Source organism: Styela clava, chromosome 6 (assembly GCF_964204865.1).
Source record: "Styela clava chromosome 6, kaStyClav1.hap1.2, whole genome shotgun sequence".
In the NCBI taxonomy this organism is placed as follows: Eukaryota; Metazoa; Chordata; class Ascidiacea; order Stolidobranchia; family Styelidae; genus Styela; species Styela clava.
The window spans coordinates 5,710,703-5,732,922 of record NC_135255.1 but is presented as its reverse complement, the minus strand read 5'-3'; the positions used below and the strand labels follow the sequence as shown (position 1 = coordinate 5,732,922).

General features: G+C 34.0%; 3 protein-coding genes across 3 annotated transcripts; 1 reads left to right on the top strand and 2 right to left on the bottom strand.

Annotated features, from left to right (window-relative positions):
* Window positions 1-1,044: 1,044 nt before the first annotated feature.
* On the top strand, window positions 1,045-13,412 carry LOC120331242 (GTP-binding protein 2-like). The gene is made up of 10 exons (XM_078113548.1): window positions 1,045-1,430; window positions 1,838-2,049; window positions 2,586-2,697; window positions 5,168-5,365; window positions 6,017-6,191; window positions 6,577-6,793; window positions 7,497-7,638; window positions 10,292-10,522; window positions 11,119-11,289; window positions 11,816-13,412. Exons 1-10 carry the CDS (start codon window positions 1,260-1,262, stop codon window positions 12,092-12,094), a joined length of 1,908 nt encoding a protein of 635 aa, XP_077969674.1. The 5' UTR covers window positions 1,045-1,259; the 3' UTR covers window positions 12,095-13,412.
* A 656-nt stretch (window positions 13,413-14,068) lies between these two features.
* On the bottom strand, window positions 14,069-15,606 carry LOC120331197 (GDP-Man:Man(3)GlcNAc(2)-PP-Dol alpha-1,2-mannosyltransferase-like). The gene has a single exon (XM_039398266.2). The coding sequence runs from the start codon at window positions 15,604-15,606 to the stop codon at window positions 14,161-14,163; it is 1,446 nt and encodes a 481-aa protein (XP_039254200.2). The 3' UTR covers window positions 14,069-14,160.
* A 37-nt stretch (window positions 15,607-15,643) lies between these two features.
* Window positions 15,644-17,257, bottom strand: LOC120331232 (ubiquitin carboxyl-terminal hydrolase isozyme L3-like). Its single transcript, XM_039398308.2, has one exon. The coding sequence runs from the start codon at window positions 16,871-16,873 to the stop codon at window positions 16,172-16,174; it is 702 nt and encodes a 233-aa protein (XP_039254242.1). The 5' UTR covers window positions 16,874-17,257; the 3' UTR covers window positions 15,644-16,171.
* Between the last annotated feature and the right edge of the window lie 4,963 nt (window positions 17,258-22,220).

The window sequence follows — 22,220 nt, the reverse complement described above, 5'->3', positions numbered from 1 at the left end:
CTTCCGAAGTAAATTGGCCATTCTAATCGTCATAATTAACCATTTGACAATGGCGTTCCTTATGACGTCACAGATGAAAAGTTGTATTTATTCGTCGAAATAACCGGCCGACCCAACTTTGCTTCAATGGCCCTTTCTATTTTCTGGTTAACATTTTTTGTCTGTCAAGCTCCATAATGCTTTACTGCTCGGCTCCAAGCTGCGCTAGAAGAACAAATGACATTGTTGGATTGTTGCCGAGACATTTTACTGCCTCAAATTAGCGTATCACTATAAAACCTTTGAAAAAATGACCAAAAATGGTTCTACGCCGTGTTTGTTGTCAAATTTAACGCATTAGATAGTTTTTTATTCTTAATTGCTTTATATATTTAGATAGCATATATCTTAAAGTTCAAAACCCATCCTTCAGTTTCATTCTAGCCCTTATAACAGCGGACTTATTCGATTCGGTACAACAACACGACGAAAATTTCCCATAAGACTCCATTGTTTCGCGTTTTCCAAATATGGCACAAGATGGCGTCCATGAACTTGTTTAACATTAGGCAAGTTGGTTGCCGGCCGTTGCCCTAACCCCAAATCCATCAAAACTGTATCCATGAGAAAAACGTTCCAACCTTCCAACCCAATATTTGTCACCATAAGGGACAGCCCTATCTTTACGGCCCACCTGCTGCGGTTACGGCAGCAACATTTTACCTGCCATTGGTTTTCAATTTGCTGCAGCGGTAACGGCAGCTCGACATTTGTTTGTGGCAGCTAAAAAGTCAGTCGCCATACAGCCATAGGTTCGGCCGTAGCGGCCATGGTTTTGCGGCAGCTGCAGACGCCACAGAATAGCCTACTTAAAACTGCACTTGTGGCAGGGTGGGGTTTAGGTATGACATATGCAAAAATTGTTGAGCCAGGCCAACTGGAAGTGCTTGAGGTGTGTACTTCCTGACTTCAGAAGACCCATATTTACCATCAACTGATCAACCTGTCAACAGTGATCAAGGTAACTCTGTAACTACAGAATTATTAGACTGTAAAATTGTGATATGTTTTTTTGGCTTATAGGATTATTCAATTAGCTACTGATAGTAACATAGGAAAACAGGGAAAAGAATGAAATTTTAATGTAATATTCATCGTGAAGATTCAAAACAACACAACATTAGCTGAATATTATGGAACAAAGGACACAATAATGAATATATAACTAATTTGATTGCTAGTGTCAAGCAGCTGCTTGGCGAGTTGAAAAAAATATAAAAATGCCTGAGACAAATTGCAAAGAGACGAATACGAATGATAGTATTGATCCACAAAAACATTTTGATTGTGATATTAAATCTGCAATAAAGTCCAAACATAAAAAGCATAACAATATAGAAGTCGGGGAAAGCTCAACCGAAAAAGAAATGGATGTAAATTTGCCTCCTGAGGTAAATTCCTTGTTTTGTTTTAATATTTAATATGGTACTATTTTAAAATTACCGGTAGACTATTAATTTTGATATTTAGTAGGTATATATAATAGTTGAAATTCGCAAATCTGTCATATTACTGTATTGGAGTATGGTACATATTGTTATACGGTTATAAGAGTTGCCAACAGAAAATGAACTTGATTATGATTATTAAATTAAAAAAAAAAAACTTTAGGTTTTCAGGTTTTTGCTGAAAAATAAGAATCAAATGTTTTTAAAAGCATTTTCTGGCATCTTTGAACAATTCAAGTGTATGTGTCCTTGTCTTGTATCATGTATGTTTTTGATTACTTTAGCCAACAACTTCAAGACCTTCATTTTGCTGGTTATTTTGTCAAATTAAACCAATTTGCATTTAACAGGAGGAAGAAGGAAACGTGGAGTACAAGTTGAAGCTCCTGAATCCAACTGCTTTTCGAATAGAACATCTGATAACACAAATGAAATGGAGGCTGCAGGAAGGACAGGGAGAAGCAATTTATAAAATAGGAGTTGAAGACAATGGTATTTGTGCTGGATTGACTAGTGATGAAATGAAACAAACCATGGAAACGTTGAATCAAATGGCGTCAAGGTAAAATTTCAGAAAAAATGATGTAGCAAATTTGGTAATTAGCATGTTGGTCTATTTATATGAGTGTCAATCAAGTTATAGATAGTATATTGATCAGCTAAAGAGTATTTTTAAACCAGATAAGAAATTATGAATGTAGTGTTGGACTTGAAGATTTTTAACCTTTACAGTACTTTATCTTCAAGTGGCTGCTTGTGTCAGGTGACTCAGGTCATATATGGCTGGTTATTAATTGTGTGAAAGAAAAAAAGGCAATGAGCGCATTGACGCGGGTGTATAATCCATATAATCCATAACACATTGGACCGAGCCTATATTTGGGAACCGATTTTTTTTATACTTGTGTATGGTCGTCCATGCATTTGAAATATTTACTGTATGCAGCATTTATAATACTTCATATACAGTTGTACCTACAAAAAAAATGAATGCTCCCGAGCAATATTGAAATCGGATTATATAAATTATTACATCTTGATCTTGTGTTTAATTTTTTTGTTCGTTTTTATTCTTATCATTCAATATATTCGATTTAGGTTGGGTGCCGATCTTTCAGTGCTTCGTGAGAGAGAAGTTGATTGCGAAGCTCTCGGAGAGAGAAAGACTATCGCTGAAGTTCTCGTTAGAAAAGTTCTCGATCCCCACCAGGTAAAAAAGAAAATCATAATGCACAATTTTTTGCTTTTTTCGTTTGATATTTATTCTCATAAATGTGCTTGGAGTAAGTATATGTAAATAATGTTGTCTCACTGTTGGCTGTTGCTATTCGTTAATTGAGGCTAAATTTTTATCTTAAATTGATTATTGCACCGTCCATGGTAAGAACAAAATTTTCAAATATTCTTGTTTGTGAAGCTCAATGGTAAACATAATTTCTGCGTTTGACTCTATCTATATTCCCATCACATATATATCCTACTAGATAGTAGATATTGATAATTTGTGCCCTAAAAGAATATAATGGTATATGAAAGATGTCATAGGCCTATACACATTTGTGGTAGTTTCAATTTTAATAGAGTTCCTCAATCTATACTATGAGGAAGTGATACAGTGCAGTATGAGGAATAATGACAAATTCAGTATGATTCAGTGTTCCAGCTATCATCGAGTGACTATTCAATGTACGCTAGTTTTCGTCATTCTTTTGCATCACAGATAAATGACTTAATTAATTCTAAATTTCATGATCATTTCCTTTTTATTCATTCTTGTCAGAAATTTAAAACTCAAATAATTATTTGAATTGATTCAAGAGCTCGATTCTTGCTTAGAATAGTTATCTCAATCTTTCTAAAGCATCTTTGCATTATATGCATACAGACGCCAGGAGCATAGAAGGAAATAAATAGTTAGGCCCGCAGAAACCCAATCAATGGCACAAGATTAAAAAAGTATTACGGTACCTATATATCATGTACAAATTATGCGATTGTTATGAATACAATACAAATTAAAATTTTTTGAAGTTTTGCAAACTGCAACCTGCTAATGCCATTGTTTCGAGGCTGGCTATAAAAAACTAATTATATTTAATTCACAATTATCAATCACAATTATTTTTTTAATATATATTTTTAAAAATTAATTCAAGATTACTACCATTTGTTTTTTTGCCTGATCTTCGTATCGTCATTCTTCACGTGAGTTATTCAATCAGCTATGTGTAATGTGTATGATATCATTTGAGTGTTGCAGACAATCTTTATTCAATTATGTTATAACTATAGCCATGATTTTTTAACACCTCTGCTGATTGTGTCTCATTGCGAAGTGATAATTAGTATATTGGGTCAACATATCACCTTTGTTTTGAAGCAAGATTATCCAATATTACTGAATACAAAAACCATTGTTTACGAAAAATATCTGAATTAATTATGAAACGTCGCTAGTTTTGCACATACACTGTATGGCAATGTATTTTTTGCTCTACGTATCATGAACATCTCAAATATCTGTGTTTGTTTTGAAAAAGTTTGTATTTTGTTATCTTCTGCAAAGAAGGTAATATTATACCGCCTGAAGTCTTTGTGTTATGGTAGGCGTTGACTGGTGTGTTTACCTGTCATTCATTCAATCATTGATGACCTTACGTATTTGTGCATATTTGCTCAAGTCTGAGGTATTTTTATTGTGAAAGTGATCCGTTCTTGCATCATTCTTTAATAATATATTGTATTTGTCAATATTAGCATTGTCGTAATCATGAATCTTGTTGCCAGATATATCAGTCAGACAATGAAATTAGTTATTTGCTATTATAAACTATTTGTCACCAAATAACATTCTAAACCATATACTACTTGTCTACTTCTTCACTTGTAAATATGACTAATTTTTGCAATTGCGCAAAAATTGATTATATATATATATATATATTTAGAATATATATTTGTTATTTATATTCGTATAGATAGGAACAAAAGGTGGTAAAACTGAGAATTTGATTTGTGAAAAAAGTGTTCTTGAATATGAAATATAAATCATATTTTTGACTGCTTCAACTTATATACCTTTTCATGTATGTATGTGATTCGGGAAAGTCACTTTCTATTAAGAATTAGATTTACCCTTTGATAGATCAATAGCCTACAGTTTACAGAATGCAATAGGGGAAGGCAATCAATTTTGATCCCTGGCATTGATAAATTATTTATTATCTGTCATTTTCACGAACCATTGACTGATTTGTCTCTTATGAGTTCGATATTGATTCTCTAGTTACATATCTACATTATTTATTGTATTTGAAAATATTTCCAGAAACGTCCTACCTTTTCATATATTGATTTTGTTTAGTTTTCTTTTTTTCTATTTGTTTACTGATTTTTAAATAATACATCCAACTTGAAATACAAGGTTATTTAAAGGGAAAATTCATTACACTTCCTGGCCTGTATTTTGTGATTTGGTAACTAAATTTAAATAGGGAATGCCAGTCTGTTACTCTTATATACAAAATAAAAATTATGTAAGGTCTTAATCACCTCCTGAAAAGTGAGCGAATGTAGTTAGTTATGAGCACCCTCAGATATGATATGCAATATATATTATTGCACTATGGAAGTGCAGGGAATGGCTGATCCAATTGATAAAAATTTGTCTGATATTTCAGTTTCTTGACCTTCGTGTCTCTGTGCTTGGAAATGCAGATGCTGGAAAATCTACACTTCTTGGTGTATTGACTCAAGGTCAACTTGATAATGGACGTGGAGAAGCAAGACTGAATTTATTTCGACATCTCCATGAAATTCAAACTGGAAGGACATCTTGCATTAGCCATGAGATCCTTGGCTTTAGCAGCAAAGGAGAGGTGGACTTTCTGCTCTTATCGTTTTTTTTTTGCCTGTAAAATTATGGGCACTCAAGAAGTGTGTGTACCAATATGGAGGTGACTAATTTTGTTCGCCTACTTCACATCAAGTTGTGTAAAGGGATTGAAACCTATATGGGGTATGGTATACTCACTTGGCTAACACAGACCTCGCCTGAACCTTCCCTGTAGCAGTAATAGAACTAAAATAAGGAAAATCTGAATAAAATTATGTCCTAATAACCCTAACCTGGTACACACACTACAGGATTACCAAATTATATAGAAATGTTTGTATACCATGACAATATACCAGGATTAAATTTTACAAGCTATTCATCTTAAAAGAGTAGGAATTTGATTTGTCCAGTTGGTAATATAGGTAAAAGTTTTAGAAATGCTTGTGATATAAAGACTTGATTGTGTGGTGATCCCGCGGCTGAACAAGTTCTTTAAACTACTCTCTGCCTTCTAACAGCCAAATAATAATTCTGCGCATTACTATTGAGCTAACAAATGATATATGAATAATCTTTTTATTATAAGCATTTCGAATGTGCTTTTTATTAAGTATCCTGAAATTGAAAGAATACAGTATGGTGATTTTTCCTAGAGTTATATTACCATAATCTATCAATTTCTATTTTTCAGGTAATCAATTTTAATGAATCTAGAACTGCCGAAGACATTTGTGAAAATGCTTCAAAAATCGTTACCTTCATTGATTTAGCTGGACATCACAAGTACCTTAGAACCACTGTGTTTGGTTTGACATCTCATTTTCCAGATTTTGCCATGCTGGTCATCAGTGCAAATCGAGGAATAGGTATGTGCAATGTACCATTGATGTTATTGTTGGTTGGCATTTTCAAATTGTGATTCTGAGGCTACTTTTGGAAAATGAATCGACATATTATGTGTTGAATAGTCAACGTTGTAAAAAACACTTCCGACCAATATCTAACTTTTCTCAGTCGCAATCTCTGAATATACACTGTACTATCTTTACACATACCCTCATTGGCAATATATTACCTAAACCTTAAGTTATCCATAATCAAAAATATTGTTTCAGAGTATATTTGAAATATACTGGTAATATAAAATATGCATGATGGTTGTTTTTCTCAAAAATATAAATGCTGGTTTCATATTGAAATGACTCGTAGTGCCATTTCAATATAAAATTATGATTTGTTTGTTACATACAGTTGGAACAACACGAGAACATTTAGGATTTGCATTAGCGCTTGGTGTTCCTACATTTGCCGTTGTTACAAAAACTGATCTATGCCCTCCATTTGTTGTCGATCGAGCTTGCAAACAACTAGAAAGATTACTGACCTCACCGGGAAGTGGAAAAATACCTTTTCAGGTGAATACTGAAGATGATGCCTACACTGTTGCACAGAATATGATTGGAGACAAGTAAGTTGACATGAATCATGCTGCTCATGCATTCGAATTTGGTGATATTCGTTTTAGTAAATGTATGATTTCAGGAAGAATTTAGAGTATATTATCTGATTATTCATCATTATAAGCATTGGATATCTGAGGATTAGACATAAAAAAAAAGCGCTCCAGAAGTGTGTGTACCAATATGGAGGTAACTAATATTGTTCGCCTACTTTACATCAAGTTGTGTGAAGGGACAGAAGTCTATGGGCAGGGATAATATTCATTTGGCTAACACATACAGTCCCCTAACTTTCAATAGAACTAAAGTGAGGAAAATCGGAGTAAAATTATGGCCTAACCCTAACCTGGTACACACACTATGGGAGTACCAAAAACACTGCATCAAATTTGTGACATTTTTGGCAATAGAAGATCAACTAAAAAAACTTTTAGTCCAAATACAAAAATATTATGTTAGAACATATTCAGAATAGTGAAATATTTGATTTTGGTGATCCCTGCTGCCAGGAATCACGCAATATAACCTGGAATTGTACTTTCGTCGTCGTCTTTGAGACATGGGCCAGCTCGGCGGCAACGAAATCAAGCGAATCAGATTATGTCAAAATAACTCACCCACGCGTCACACTCAAACATTTATTATTGTTTCCTATATGCCTAACCATGGCAGAACATTGTAGAATTATGTGCGTTGTTTTACTCTTTCCAGATCCAAAGTTGTTCCAATATTTCGAGTTTCAAGTGTAAGTGGAGACGGACTTGAGCTTCTAAAAAGGTTTTTGAATGTTTTGCCACCACAGAAAAATGCTAGAGAACAAGCTAAATTGATGGAAAAACCTACAGAGTTTCAGGTATTTATTTATTACTTGATTTCAAGTATTTTTAGCATCATTCACATTATAAAATGCCATTACATGGACAAGTAAAATAGATTTCTTCTTGTAACTGGTCTCAAAGGATTTCTAGCCATAAAATCCCTGGTCAGGCCACAGTCTGTCATTCGTAAATCATTCCAGCAGTTGCCCAAGTAGAGTATCTTGGCTATCCCATTTATATCTACTATGGAGATATATGAGATTATATTGTTCTTATATTTTTACTCATGAGAGTAAGGTGACAAGGTTGTGGTGAACCATCACCTCTTTTTCGGATACCCGCTAGTCTGTGAGGCCAAGGGGATCGACACTGATTTTGCCTAAACCATCTTCTATTGGAATTCAGTCTATAAATTTGGCAGGGTAATGACCAGTGCAAAATTTTAAAATGCAAGGCGGTGTAGACAATTGTGAATCATTTCGTTACTACCAGGGATGGCCATTTCCGAATACTAAACTATTCCGATTACATTCTAAAATAATGTTTTCGAATCTGGAATTCCGAATACATTCTAAAATCGAAAATAACACATTTTTGTTTAGTTTATTAAAACCCAGTAAATTAGGGAATAAGCTTCAATAAAAATATCAGAATAAAGCCACAAACCAACAATATATGTACACAAGATAATTGATAGTTTATTGCTATCAATAAAAAATAATAGCAACTTGAGACACAGTCAGTTTATTAAAATTATTCACTTTGTACAAATGACCATATGAAAAGATAGCCAAGGAGTTGTCTGACGCTTTCTGGTACCATGATATTATGATAACAGTCAAGTCTGTTGACAAAAATACTACTTGTATTCAGATAATTGTGTATATTTTCTGAGAGTAATAAAATTTATTGGCAATACAGGCAACTGAAACAAGCAACAACAATCGAAAATCCATTATGCCTTTACAAATTCTAATATTTAAGCATAGAGTATTCTACTACCTACCAGTATATTAATTTATGTGAACCATATTGTTATTATGTGTAACATATTGTTGTGTTTGAAATTAGAAATAAATTAGTAGAGGATAAATGACCACCACTGCCAGCCGCGCAGCCAGGATTTTCGAAATCGGAAATTCCCATTGCCGCCTGTAACACCCAAAGTGACTTTGGTAACACCCACCGCGATTCCGCGCTCGTTAAAAGAGCCGTCTTTTCAGCGTATAATGATCATCCTGTTACGTAAAATATTCAATCAATGACAACTACGAGTTTCTAAAATATCTTTATATATTAATTTAATGTGTCTAACGTAACTGGCGGTTGCTTCTTCTTACGTCAAAAAAAAAACATTACTATTCGGTCCACGGCGATCTGTGACCTAAAAGTACGAGATAAACTGCCTGATGTATTTAATTTTAATACTTATTTTTGCAATCTTGCCAACTAGTTATCGCCGTTAGAAAAATCTCAAATAATGATATGAAAACCTGTTAAGTGTAGAGTATAATTCATTTCATACAATGAATATAAATATAAAGTTTAGCAGTAAATTGAAAATACGTATTCATCGCCGCGATTATGCTACCTGTTAAAAGAGTCGACTTTTACAACAAATAATATAACAATATATTTTTCTGTTGTGCAAAGTGATGAATTCGTGACCGATACGGGCATATTTAAAATGTCTTGCTTCATTATTAATTTAATTGTCTTCAATTTAACCTGCGGTTGCGTCGACAAAATAAAATCCTCACCACTCTTATATACCATTGCAATCCGTGGTCATAAAAATAAAAACGTGTGGTAAACTGCCTGATTAAATAATGTTTTGATCCGTATTTTGCGAATTCGGCAAATATTTAGATGTACTCAATCGAAATGCTGCCACTCTGCCATTATTTTTAGATGAAACCGTTCGAAAAATCCGTAAATCTTCTGTAACATCTCGGAGTGAAATTTATTTCATCAATATAAAATTGATTAAATATACTTTGAAAATATTCGACGGCAATTTGAAGTAATGGATAATCAGGCAAATCCCGCCCTCAATTCGTGACGATATGTTTCTAAACGCCGACCAAACATAATGTGTGCCAGAGGCACACGAAATTCTGCGATTTCCACTGCCTAGAAAAGCGTTTTGCAAATTTTCGCGGGCCTCAATAAAACTTATATTGTTTACGGTTTTATTTTCAGTTTTTTGAATTGCCGCGTTTCAATCAAAAAGTTACGTTGTCTTTAGAAACTCGCCGCCGACGAACGTATTTACCAGATTCACAATTCCGTGCGCGTACAAAAATAAAATAAATGTTATCGTTATCGTGGAACAAATTTGTGGAAAATTTTCGTTTTAAAGGAAATAACACAAACGTAAAGGCGTTTACGGCCTGAATAACACGTTACGCAGATGAGTGATGAAAACAATCACGCGCAAGTTTCTATCGAGAATGTTTTCATTCAACGGACACATCTTGAGAGCGGCGTCGAAAATGTGTGACGTCACACACATATCCGATATTCTTATGAACGCTAATTCCGATATTCGAATGACGAGATATTCGAATACATTCGAATACCAAATTCGAATTGGCCATCCCTGGTTACTACCTACCATCTATCTGTAATTGACAGATGTTTCACATATATGCACTTTTCGTTGTTTCATCTCACCATTATATTTAGGTTGACCAGTTTTTCTCTGTGCCTGATGTTGGTCCAGTTGTGGCTGGGTCAATGCTTCGTGGCACCATAAAGGAGGATGAAGAACTATTGATGGGTCCTACTACAACAGGAAAGTTCAAACCTGTTACGATAACATCTATACGAAGGAATCGTGCTCCATGTAGGGTTGCCAAAGCAGGTCAAGGTGCTTCATTATCACTCGATGGCATGACAAAAGACAGCATCAGAAAGGTACTTGTCACTTTAAAATTTATCAGTTGTATTGGGACATTGCTGATTATTTCGAAATACAGGATGAATAGTTGCTATTTCATTAAGATGTAGTTTGTGTTCGCTGGTTTATTATGAACCAATAGTTACAATAAGGACAGACCAAAATTGAATATTCTGCTGTTCCGAATACATTTTAAAATGATATTGTTTAGAGTAGTACCGGTATATTAAATATATTCATGTCTAACAAAGTTCATATCCCATGAGTTCAAATATTTTAATGCAGAATGGTTAGGATAAACCATGATTTGTGGACTTTCTGTTATTACAGTTTCCTTTTTTGCTCATACTCTTGAGACTTCAATTTCTCAAAATGATAATTTTTCAAATAAAACTAATCTAAATCAATCCTATAATCTAGAATTTGAATATTAAATATAATTATTTTTGAATCAATATAAATATTTAATTTACTTTGGACATTGTCAAGTTCATTGGGGTTGAATTTGGTTTTTAATTCTATTTCTTATGATTTTTATTTCTTTAAATATTGTTTTCCATCTCTTTGATATCTGTGTAGCCTGTACATATTTAAAAAAAACATTTTCTCACAGGGTATGGTCATTATCAGTTCTGATGTTGAACCTCGTTGTTATGCTGCGTTTGATGCCACTGTTTGCCTATTATATCATCCCATGTCTCAACTACAGAAGGGTTTTCAAACCACTGTGCATGTAGGAAGTGTCTGCAGAACTGCCATCATCCAAACTATTCATAACGATAAGGTATGGTCTAATGTAAATACTCTAAATGTTGTGGTTCATTCCTTCACATGCAAAGATATTGAAATTTCAAATTAAACACACAATAAAATTATTATATTATAATGTTGTTGTGGTCCCATTGTTCTAAGTGTTAGAAGCAGACTGTCACATGGCTGATGGCCAAAACTGTATAATTTACTATTCTGAGTAGACTTCAATTACTCATAATATTTCATACTGAAATCAATAATTCGAAAAATCTATTTGGTTTGTTTTGGACATCACTGGTTTCAAATATATTATATTGAAGTGTTTATCTGAGCAAATGTAACAGATGGTCGAAAGACCATTGTCCACAGTATCTTTTCTATCTGTAAAAGACCTATACTTTAACTGAACAATAGTTCATGATGACAAACTATATGGTGCCTTTCTGGACAATTGAAAATAAATTTAAGAGTATCGTTTCTTGATTATATCATTTCCTGGAAAGTGGAAACGCTTAGCAAATATAAAAAAAATAAAACAACTGGTACTTTATTTGTAGGAATCAATAAGCACCAATGAACAAGCTACAGTTACCTTCAGATTCTTTTCTGCACCTGAATATCTGAGAATAGGTTCAACTTTAATCTTCCGTGAGCAGGCAACAAAAGGTATTGGCCAAATTACCAAGCTCCACTCATATGATTCGGAGCAGCCGAATTTAGCTGTATTTCGCCGAAAGTCAATGTCAGTCTCCCCACCTGCGTCACCTTTCCATCTGAACTCTGGCATCTCTGGGGCTATGCTTTTATCCCCAGGATGTCAAGCTTCTCTCATGTAAAACCGAGCTTGATTAAGCATGGGAGTGTAATTGAATTGTTTTAACTACATCTCTTGCTTAATCAGGAGTTGTGACTTGATAAACTTTCAAAATTGACTGTCATACTATTGAAATTATCTATCTTAGCTTATTTAGAACCTTTTGCTGTGTGATTTCTATAGACTTTTAAATGCTTTTATTATTACTATCAAGATATTCTATATGATAATGTTCGAGTTTGTTTGCAACTTTTAGTGTATATTTATTTAATGTGGTGTGTTGTATTATAAATAGCGGTATTCTGTATAGCTTCTGTTTTGTGGCCTTACTGCACTAATAATATGTACTTATTGTAATTATTTGAAGGTCAAATTTATTTTTATACTCTGATTTGGTTGAAGTATATTTGTTATATATATACATGTTGATTGGCATTGTACCAATTGGTTTTAAGAAATTAGACATGAATTATATCGAAATATGTAGTATAAATTCAAACTTGTAGAATGATTTTCTCTTGGCCTAAAATAAACTATGGTAAGATTTTTGAGTAAAAATTAGAGAAATTTCGATTTGGATAGTTGAGTTCAATTTGTTTTAAAATCTTAAAATGGAGCTCATCTAAAATATTGAATTTGCATGCAATAACCAGATTGTTTATGGTTTCCATATAAATCAAACATCTTATCGCATGTCTCTGGATAGATATTACATTTTGTGGTAAAGGATTAAATGTATCTTGAATGAAATTTTTTTCATTTGAGAGCAGCTAAACATAGAAGAATAGATGAATGTATGTTGGATGTGTGACTCTTTTTATAGTTGTAAATTTGCTTTCAGCACGCTAGTTTTTTTTTCACAGCCACACATGCACTTGCTTTACTGCCGCTTTGTATATAAGCATATATTTTTGTGTATTTTCATTGTAAAAATAATGTAAAATTAAGGTGTATTCTTAGTATGAACGAAGAGTAGGATTGATTGAAGTGCGTGATTGGGAAGCAAAACTTCTTTATCATATTTGAGCAACATTTTGTGAATAAAGATGACCGGAAACAAAGTGGGCCCTTTGGTTTTTCATTGACCAACCTTTCTTTTACTGAGTAGTGAGTAGTACAGGTTTATGAATTTTTGTAAGATGAGATGTTGTGAATAATTGATGTACTAGGCCTACCTGACATTTAGTTGAATTCGTTTGTTTTTCATAGATCAATTACAAGCAACAGTTGATTTTTCATGCGCATGTTTATAGTACCACTTGTGAGGTATTTCATGACATTCGTTCTAAATTTGATTCAATTGTATTTTTCGAATAAATTACACTAAATTCAAGAAAAAAGTGTTGTTTTTGCTATTTCAAAGAATGGAGTCTGTAGGAAAACCATATTAATGCTGGAACCATTTATTTCCTCACGTAGCCAAATAATCTATTATACAGTGGTGTGTTTTAAAAAAGTTAAGCCAGGTCATCCAGTCCCCACAGTTAAGTTTGAATTTGCCAAGAAGTGTATCAAAATTTGAACTAAACATAAGCGTACAACAAGAAGATGCAAGCGCCTCGGGGCCAGAAAAATTGTTGAGAGTAGGGATGACCAGAATCCCAGAACCGAATATTTCACTAATCTGAAACTGAGAAAATATTTTTGAATATGGAATACATTTAAAATTGGGGAGAAGGTTCATGTGAGGCATTACACAAATCACTACACCTTCATGCTGATCATCGTTTTCTCTGTTGTTTGTTACTGGTTGAGATATTGTACATTTAGATCTGTTTGTCGGATGGCTTAAAATCCCCAATTTTTTTAATAAGAATGTTCTTAATTATCCCTAAGTACAAAAACTTACTACTGGTATATCGAATATGATGAATTTGAATATTCAATTTCATTTTGGAAATCCCTGGTCAACCAATATGGACTTCAGCTCCAAGAATAAGCGAAAAAAACTCAAGAGGTGTAATCTCACAAGAAGACTCGTAAATCTAGATCAATACAAGATTTCATAACTATTTTTTATTGCATAATATTGTATATAAACAACTGCAGTTTGGGTGCAAAAACATCACTAAAGTGATAAACAATAAACTAAGTTTCCAATAATCTATGCATTGTTTGTAAAAAATCAGCCTCAAATTGGCCCTCACTAAATCTTTCACAAGCTTCTCTCGCTTTCATTGCCACCCTTGTCTTTTCTTCTGGTGAAAGATTGAATATGTTTTCAATTGCTTTCGCGTATTCTTCCACAGTCTCAGCAAGAAATCCGGTCTTCTGATTTCTTTCTCCTACAACAATATCCATTTTTGGTCCGCCTGAATTGTGAGCTAAAGCTATAACTCCAGCTGCCTGAAATTCAACAACACCAATTCCGAAATGTTCATTCGTCATAGTATGTATGCCGATTTGTGATGAAGATAATAATTCTTTGAGTTCTGTGAATGATATATTAACTTTGATGCAGACATTGTCCGAGATTCCCAACTGTTTTGCCAAAGATTTCAACTCTTGAACTCGTTTTTCATCCCCTTGATTACGGCAACCTCCAGCTAACATAAGCTGATACTCCTGCCGTGTGCCAACTGGCTTAGTTGATAAAAAGCGAGCAAAAGATTTTACCTGAAGAGCTTGATTTTTTTCAGGTCGAAATTGACTTATTGACAATATTATTTTGTTTTTGGAAGATCGTTGCAGTGGAATTTCCAAGAAAGCTTTTATATCGCAAGGAGGAAATATTTTATCAATAGGACGATCGTCTTTTGCACCCCACAATGCTTCAATATGACCTTTCGTCCAGCTCGAATTCACCATGACCACATCTGAGCGAGCACCAGCACATCCATAGCACCATGCAAAGAACCAGTAATACATCAATTTGAAATTGGTCAAAACTGCACTTTTGGCTATTATAGCCCGGTTGTTGAAAGAGCCAGTTCTGTCTGAAACCAAACTTAGCATATCTGTGCTTATTGTTGGGTAGTGGACATAGCATCCTACTTTGCAACCCGCTATTGTTTTAAAAATGAAATATGAAAATGGATATCCCATACTGTCAATAAATACATCAGGTATATATGAATTGATTGCTTCATAAGCAAGAAGCATAGAACCCAGGCTTTGACCCATTAGTGTGAAAACGGGATAATGTATTGCTTCAACCCAAGATCTTTTATGAAGAAATATAAAGTCAACTTTTTTGGGCAGGACAATGTTAAACTTTTCTTTAGCATGTGATAAAATATCTTCAGGAGATGCATCATAGTCACCAGTATAAATGATGCAACGAATATCTGGGTACTTTATTTGTAAAGCTCTCACAGCACACCAAAGTACTCGTTCACCACCTCCACCAGCATTGCAATATGGATGGAAAAATCCAATTGTGATCTTATCCATGGATTGGGCCGATTGCTTCCTTTTCTTCAATCTTGTATAAAACTTCAATAAATAGATGCCGAAAAGGAATATTATGCAGGAAGTTGCTGCAATAATCAAACTGATAGTTGACATCATGACAAGCAAGTTTACCAAATGCATAATTAACTTTGTAGAATAAGGTTATTTACAATTACAATCTGAAGCAAAAATACCTTTAAATAAAAAATGACTCCGAAGAATTGAACTTTAATTAGAGGGTATAACGATTGAATTGAAATAATGTTAACAGGATGGTATAACATAACAGTATAAAGTTGGGTGCATTTAAACTATTCAAAAAGGAACAGTAAACTACCGGTTCAGCAGAAAATAATAACATGCATCATTATTAGTCATATGTTAACATTTAAAGTAAACTCATTTGGACAATGGCCTTATTATTGGGATACAGGTAACACAAAATTTGTATGAACAGTGCTTGATTTGAACAGTTTGATTTTACATGTCAACAATTGCAAAAAACTAGCTATAGGCTATCTTTCTTGTCGGCTGCTGGATTACAGCAACAAAGCTGAATTTATGCCAATTCATACAAAATCTACATGGGTGATAATATTTTCTACATTGTCTGAGGAACCCTGTGTAACATTCAACAGCTTCAAAGGTTTTGAATCAGTTTGATTTACTATTTGACACTCTAATGCGAAGAGGACATATTATATTGTTATGTTTGTTTGGCACATAGAGCAACAATTGTAAATCTAGCTTCATCTGGGTCCCGTGCCATAAACTTCAGACAAACTCCAGCAGCACAATGAACGAAATCACTTTCTTCATTACATTTACCATGATCAATAGGGAAAGGTTTTCTGCCATCAAACTCATAAATTGTGGTACCAACACGAACAATTGCAACAAAATGCAAATTTACTTCCTCATCTGCACTGATTTCTCTTGACTGTCCCTCGCTTGCACTCTTCTGATGAGCTTTACACATATCCTCATTGCTTTCAAGGAGTTTTCCCTTTTCTTCCGGACTTAGATTACTGGAAGCGTCTAACAATGATTTCAGAATAGATCCTTCTTTGACAAAATCTTCCCTGTATTGATTGTTTCCAAAACTGTGAAGCAAACCGATAGTTCCACAAGCATTTCCTATAGTTTGCTTCATAAAGTATACCGATACACTTGAGTTCTGTAAGTCTTTCTGTTTCTCTTTTTCTTCTTTGCAAAAAATCTCATATTTTTCGGTTATCGGAAAAAGTAATATGAAAGCACAACAAGGTTGCGGAAGATATAACAGTGAATCGCGATCTAATCCATAAACGTCAACAAATTCCCAGTCCGGCGAAAGGCCAATTTCTTTCGAATAGCTATTCATTACATCCGGGTTGGCCTCTAATGGCTTCCATCGTAATTTCGACATCTTCAGAGAACAATTGAGGTCTGGTCAAACCTCGCAGCAGAAACAATACAATCTACAGATCTAAGCCGTTTACGTTGGAAGAGATGCAGTACGAAAACGACGTGTGAAATGTCCAAAGTTTCCCCTGTCTGTCGGGGGGTAAAGGTCGTCTAATACTTTTTTGTTTTTATAGGCCGCTAGCCGAGGCCATTTATCTTTCAGTTTCGTAGCGCACATAAGGAAACTACCTGAAAATGATTTTAAAATGTTCCTTAGAAATTTAGTAACAAATATTGCCTTGTTCCCACTTCCAAAAGTTGCACGTTTTACAGAAAAGACGCTTTTACTACAATAAATATGTGTGATCATCTGTCCTATTTTCTCTGCTTTTCCGGTATCATGGGCCAATGAACGCAGACTTCTGCATGACGTAACAAACAAATTAGTCAGCTGTAGGTGGTTCCCAGTGGTCGGATGAATATCAGATGTACTAATACTGCTCGCTTTTGCGTTGAGTAGCCTTTCCATAGTTTTTTACCACTGTGAATTCAGCGGAATTTCAGCGGGAAAATATTCTGCAGTTTTCAACCGGTTCCCATGCGGAAAATAATCTCTTATTACAATATTTATAAGGGATAAATGGATCCTATTTGGAATGATAGTTCCGAAGGAAGACCAAAATATAAGTTTAAGCACATTTAGCTGGGAGTGGTAATTACAGCATACATAACTGTATCACATAAAACAGAAAAACTAAAACGTATTAGAAAATATTTGCAGAATGAAAAAAAATACAAATTAAAAATAGGTTACTTCTGATGGGAACACAAAAATATTGGAAAATATTTTTTTCAATGTTACATGCAAACTCTAGGGTTTGAGACCAAATGCGAATATGATCCGCAAAGTTCCGACAATTTTTAACAGTAATTTTGAATAGTACCAATAGTGATAAGTATTATATATAAAAGTTGAAGGGAACAAAGCGGGACTTTGTGATTTATGGGGTTTCAAATACAGGCGAAAAACAAGATTTTCTGAAATTTGATGCGTACTCGGTATATCGAGGCCGAATTCGGATATGTTGCTTTATATGCCGACAGCTTTTGCGACGATTTCGATCACATGTACAAGTCAAGTGTCTAACACCAAAGTATGATTAACAGCGGAATAAAACTTAAAAAAATATGGTCCTTCAAAAATTGACAAAAAATCAGATTTTGCTATATTTCGTACGAACTCAATGATTCGATGCCGAATTCGAATATAATCCGCAAAGTGCCGACAACTTTTAACAGTAATTTTGAAAAGTACCAATAGTGACAAGTATTATATATAAAAGTTGAAGGGAACAAAGCGGGACTTTATGATTATTGGGGCTTCAAATACAGGCCAAATACAAGTTTTGCTAAAATTTGATCCGTACTCGAAATATCGATGCCGAATTCGAATATGATCCGCAAAGTGCCGACAACTTTTAACAGTAATTTTGAATAGTACCAATAGTGAAAAGTATTATAAATAAAAGTTGAAGGGAACAAAGCGGGACTTTATGATTTATGGGGCTTCAAATACCGGCCAAAAACGAGATTTTTCGAAATTTGATGCGAACTCGATACATCGAGGCCAAATTCGAACATGTTGCTTTATTTGCCGACAACTTTTGACAACGATTTCGATGACATGTACAAGTCAAGTGTCTAACACCAAAGTATGATCAACAGCGGAACAAAACTTAAAAAAATATGTAACTTCAAAAATTGACAAAAATCAGAATTTGCTATATTTCGTGCGAACTTAATAATTCGATGAAGAATTCGAATATGATCCGTAATATGCCGACAACTTTCAACAGTAATTTTGAATAGTATCAATAGTGAAAAGTATTATATATAAAAATTGAAGGAAACAAAGTGGGACTTCATCATTTATGGGGCTTCAAATACCGGCCAAAAACAAGATTTTATGAAATTTGATGCGAACTCGATACATCGAGGCCAAATTCGAACATGTTGCTTTATTTGCCGACAATTTTTGACAACGATTCCGATAACATGTACAAGTCAAGTAACTAACATTAAAGTATGATCAACAGCGGAACAAAACTTAACAAAATATGGCCTTTCAAAAATTGACAAATTATCGGAGTTTGCTAAATTTCGAGCGAACTCAATGATTCGATGCCGAATTCGATAGTGATCCGTAAAGTGCCGACAATTTTTAACAGTAATTTTGAATAGTACCAATAGTGAGAAGTATTATATATAAAAGTTGAAGAGAACAAAGCGGGACTTTATGATTTATGGGGCTTCAAATACCGGCCAAAAACAAGATTTTTCGAAATTTGATGCGAACTCGATACATCGAGGCCAAATTCGAACATGTTGCTTTATTTGCCGACAACTTTTGACAACGATTTCGATGACATGTACAAGTCAAGTGTCTAACACCAAAGTATGATCAACAGCGGAACAAAACTTAAAAAATATGTAACTTTAAAAATTGACAAAAAATCAGAATTTGCTATATTTCGTGCGAACTTAATAATTCGATGAAGAATTCGAATATGATCCGCAATATGCCGACAACTTTCAACAGTAATTTTGAATAGTATATATCAATAGTGAAAAGTATGATATATAAAAATTGAAGGGAACAAAGTGGGACTTCATGATTTATGGGACTTCAAATACCGGCCAAAAACAAGATTTTCTGAAATTTGATGCGAACTCGATACATCGAGGCCAAATTCGAACATGTTGCTTTATTTGCCGACAATTTTTGACAACGATTTCGATGACTGGTACAAGTCAAGTAACTAACACCAAAGTATGATCAACAGCGGAACAAAACTTAACAAAATATGGCCCTTCAAAAATTGACAAATTATCAGAGTTTGCTAAATTTCGAGCGAACTCAATGATTCGATGCCGAATTCGAATATGATCCGCAAAGTGCCGACAACTTTTAACAGTAATTTTGAATAGTACCAATAGTGAAAAGTATTATATATAAAAGTTGAAGGGAACAAAGCGGATCATATTCGAATTCTTCATCGAATTATTAAGTTCGCACGAAATATAGCAAATTCTGATTTTTTGTCAATTTTTGAAGTTACATATTTTTTTAAGTTTTGTTCCGCTGTTGATCATACTTTTGTGTTAGACACTTGACTTGTACATGTCATCGAAATCGTTGTCAAAAGTTGTCGGCAAATAAAGCAACATGTTCGAATTTGGCCTCGATGTACCGAGTTCGCATCAAATTTCGAAAAATCTTGTTTTTGGCCGGTATTTGAAGCCCCATAAATCATAAAGTCCCGGTTTGTTCCCTTCAACTTTTATATATAATACTTTTCACTATTGGTACTATTCAAAATTACTGTTAAAAGTTGTCGGCACTTTGTGGATCATATTCGAATTCGGCATCGAATCATTGAGTTCGCACGAAATACAGCAAAATCTGATTTTTCGTCAATTTTTGAAGGGCCATATTTTGTTAAGTTTTGTTCCGCTGTTGATCATACTTTGGTGTTAGACACTTGACTTATACATGTGATCGAAATCGTTGTCAAAAGTTGTCGGCATATAAAGAAACATATTCGAATTCGGCTTCGATATATCGAGTACGCATCAAATTTAGAAAATCTTGTTTTAGGCCTGTGTTTGAAGCCCCATAAATCATAAAGTACCGTTTTGTTCCCTTCAACTTTTATATATAATACTTTTCACTATTGGTACTATTCAAAATTACTGTTAAAAGTTGTCGGCATATTGCGGATCATATTCGTATTCGGCATCGAAATATTAAGTTCGCACGAAATATAGCAAATTATAATTTTTTTGGTATTTTTGAAGGGCCATATTTTGATAAGTTTTGTTCCGCTGTTGATCATACTTTGGTGTTAGACACTTGACTTGTACATGTCATCGAAATCATTGTCAAAAGTTGTCGGCAAATAAAGCAACATGTTCGAATTTGGCCTCGATGTATCGAGTTCGCATCAAATTTCGAAAAATCTTGTTTTTCGCCTGTATTTGGAGCCCCCATAAATCATAAAGTCCCGCTTTGTTCCCTTCAACTTTTATATATAATACTTTTCACTATTGGTACTATTCAAAATTACTGTTAAAGTTTGTCGGCATATTGCGGATCATATTCGTATTCGGCATCGAAATATTAAGTTCGCACGAAATATAGCAAATTATGATCCCTAGTCAATTTTTGAAGGGCCATATTTTGTTAAGTTTTGTTCTGCTGTTGATCATACTTTGGTGTTAGACACTTGACTTGTACATGTCATCGAAATCGTTGTCAAAAGTTGTCGGCAAATAAAGCAACAAGTTCGAATTTGGCCTCGTTGTATCGAGTTCGCATCAAATTCCGAATAATCTTGTTTTTGGCCGGTATTTGAAGCCCCATAAATCATAAAGTCCCGCTTTGTTCCCTTCAACTTTTATATATAATACTTTTCACTATTGGTACTATTCAAAATTACTGTTAAAAGTTGTCGGCACTTTACGGATCATATTCGAATTCGGCATCGAATCATTGAGTTCGACGAAATACAGCAAAATCTGATTTTTTGTCAATTTTTGAAGGGCCATATTTTGTTAAGTTTTGTTCCGCTGTTGATCATACTTTTGTGTTAGACACTTGACTTGTACATGTCATCGAAATCGTTTTCAAAAGTTGTCGGCAAATGAAGCAACAAGTTCGAATTTGGCCTCGATATATCGAGTTCGCATCAAATTTAGAAAAATCTTGTTTTTGGCCTGTATTTGGAGCCCCCATAAATCATAAAGTCCCGCTTTGTTCCCTTCAACTTTTATACATAATACTTTTCACTATTGGTACTATTCAAAATTACTGTTAAAAGTTGTCGGCATATTGCGGATCATATTCGTATTCGGCATCGAATTATTAAGTTTGCACGAAATATAGCAAATTATGATTTTTTGTCAATTTTTGAAGGTCCATATTTTGTTAAGTTTTGTTTCGCTGTTGATCATACTTTTGTGTTAGACACTTGACTTGTACATGTGATCGAAATCGTTGTCAAAAATTGTCGGCAAATAAAGCAACATGTTCGAATTTGGCCTCGATGTATCGAGTTCGCATCAAATTTCGGAAAATCTTGTTTTTGGCCTGTATTTGAAGCCCCATAAATCATAAAGTCCCGCTTTGTTCCCTTCAACTTTTATATATAATACTTTTCACTATTGGTACTATTCAAAATTACTGTTAAAAGTTGTCGGCATATTGCGGATCATATTCGTATTCGGCATCGAAATATTAAGTTCGCACGAAATATAGCAAATTATAATTTTTTTGGTATTTTTGAAGGGCCATATTTTGATAAGTTTTG

Coding starts and splice junctions, on each gene's coding strand:
- LOC120331242 (XM_078113548.1), top strand. CDS start 1,260: ATGCCTGAGACAAATTGCAAAGAGACGAATACGAATGATAGTATTGAT. Junction 2,050..2,585: donor TTGAATCAAATGGCGTCAAG/GTAAAATTTCAG, acceptor TATTCGATTTAG/GTTGGGTGCCGATCTTTCAG. Junction 11,290..11,815: donor AAACTATTCATAACGATAAG/GTATGGTCTAAT, acceptor CTTTATTTGTAG/GAATCAATAAGCACCAATGA.
- LOC120331197 (XM_039398266.2), bottom strand. CDS start 15,606: ATGCATTTGGTAAACTTGCTTGTCATGATGTCAACTATCAGTTTGATT.
- LOC120331232 (XM_039398308.2), bottom strand. CDS start 16,873: ATGTCGAAATTACGATGGAAGCCATTAGAGGCCAACCCGGATGTAATG.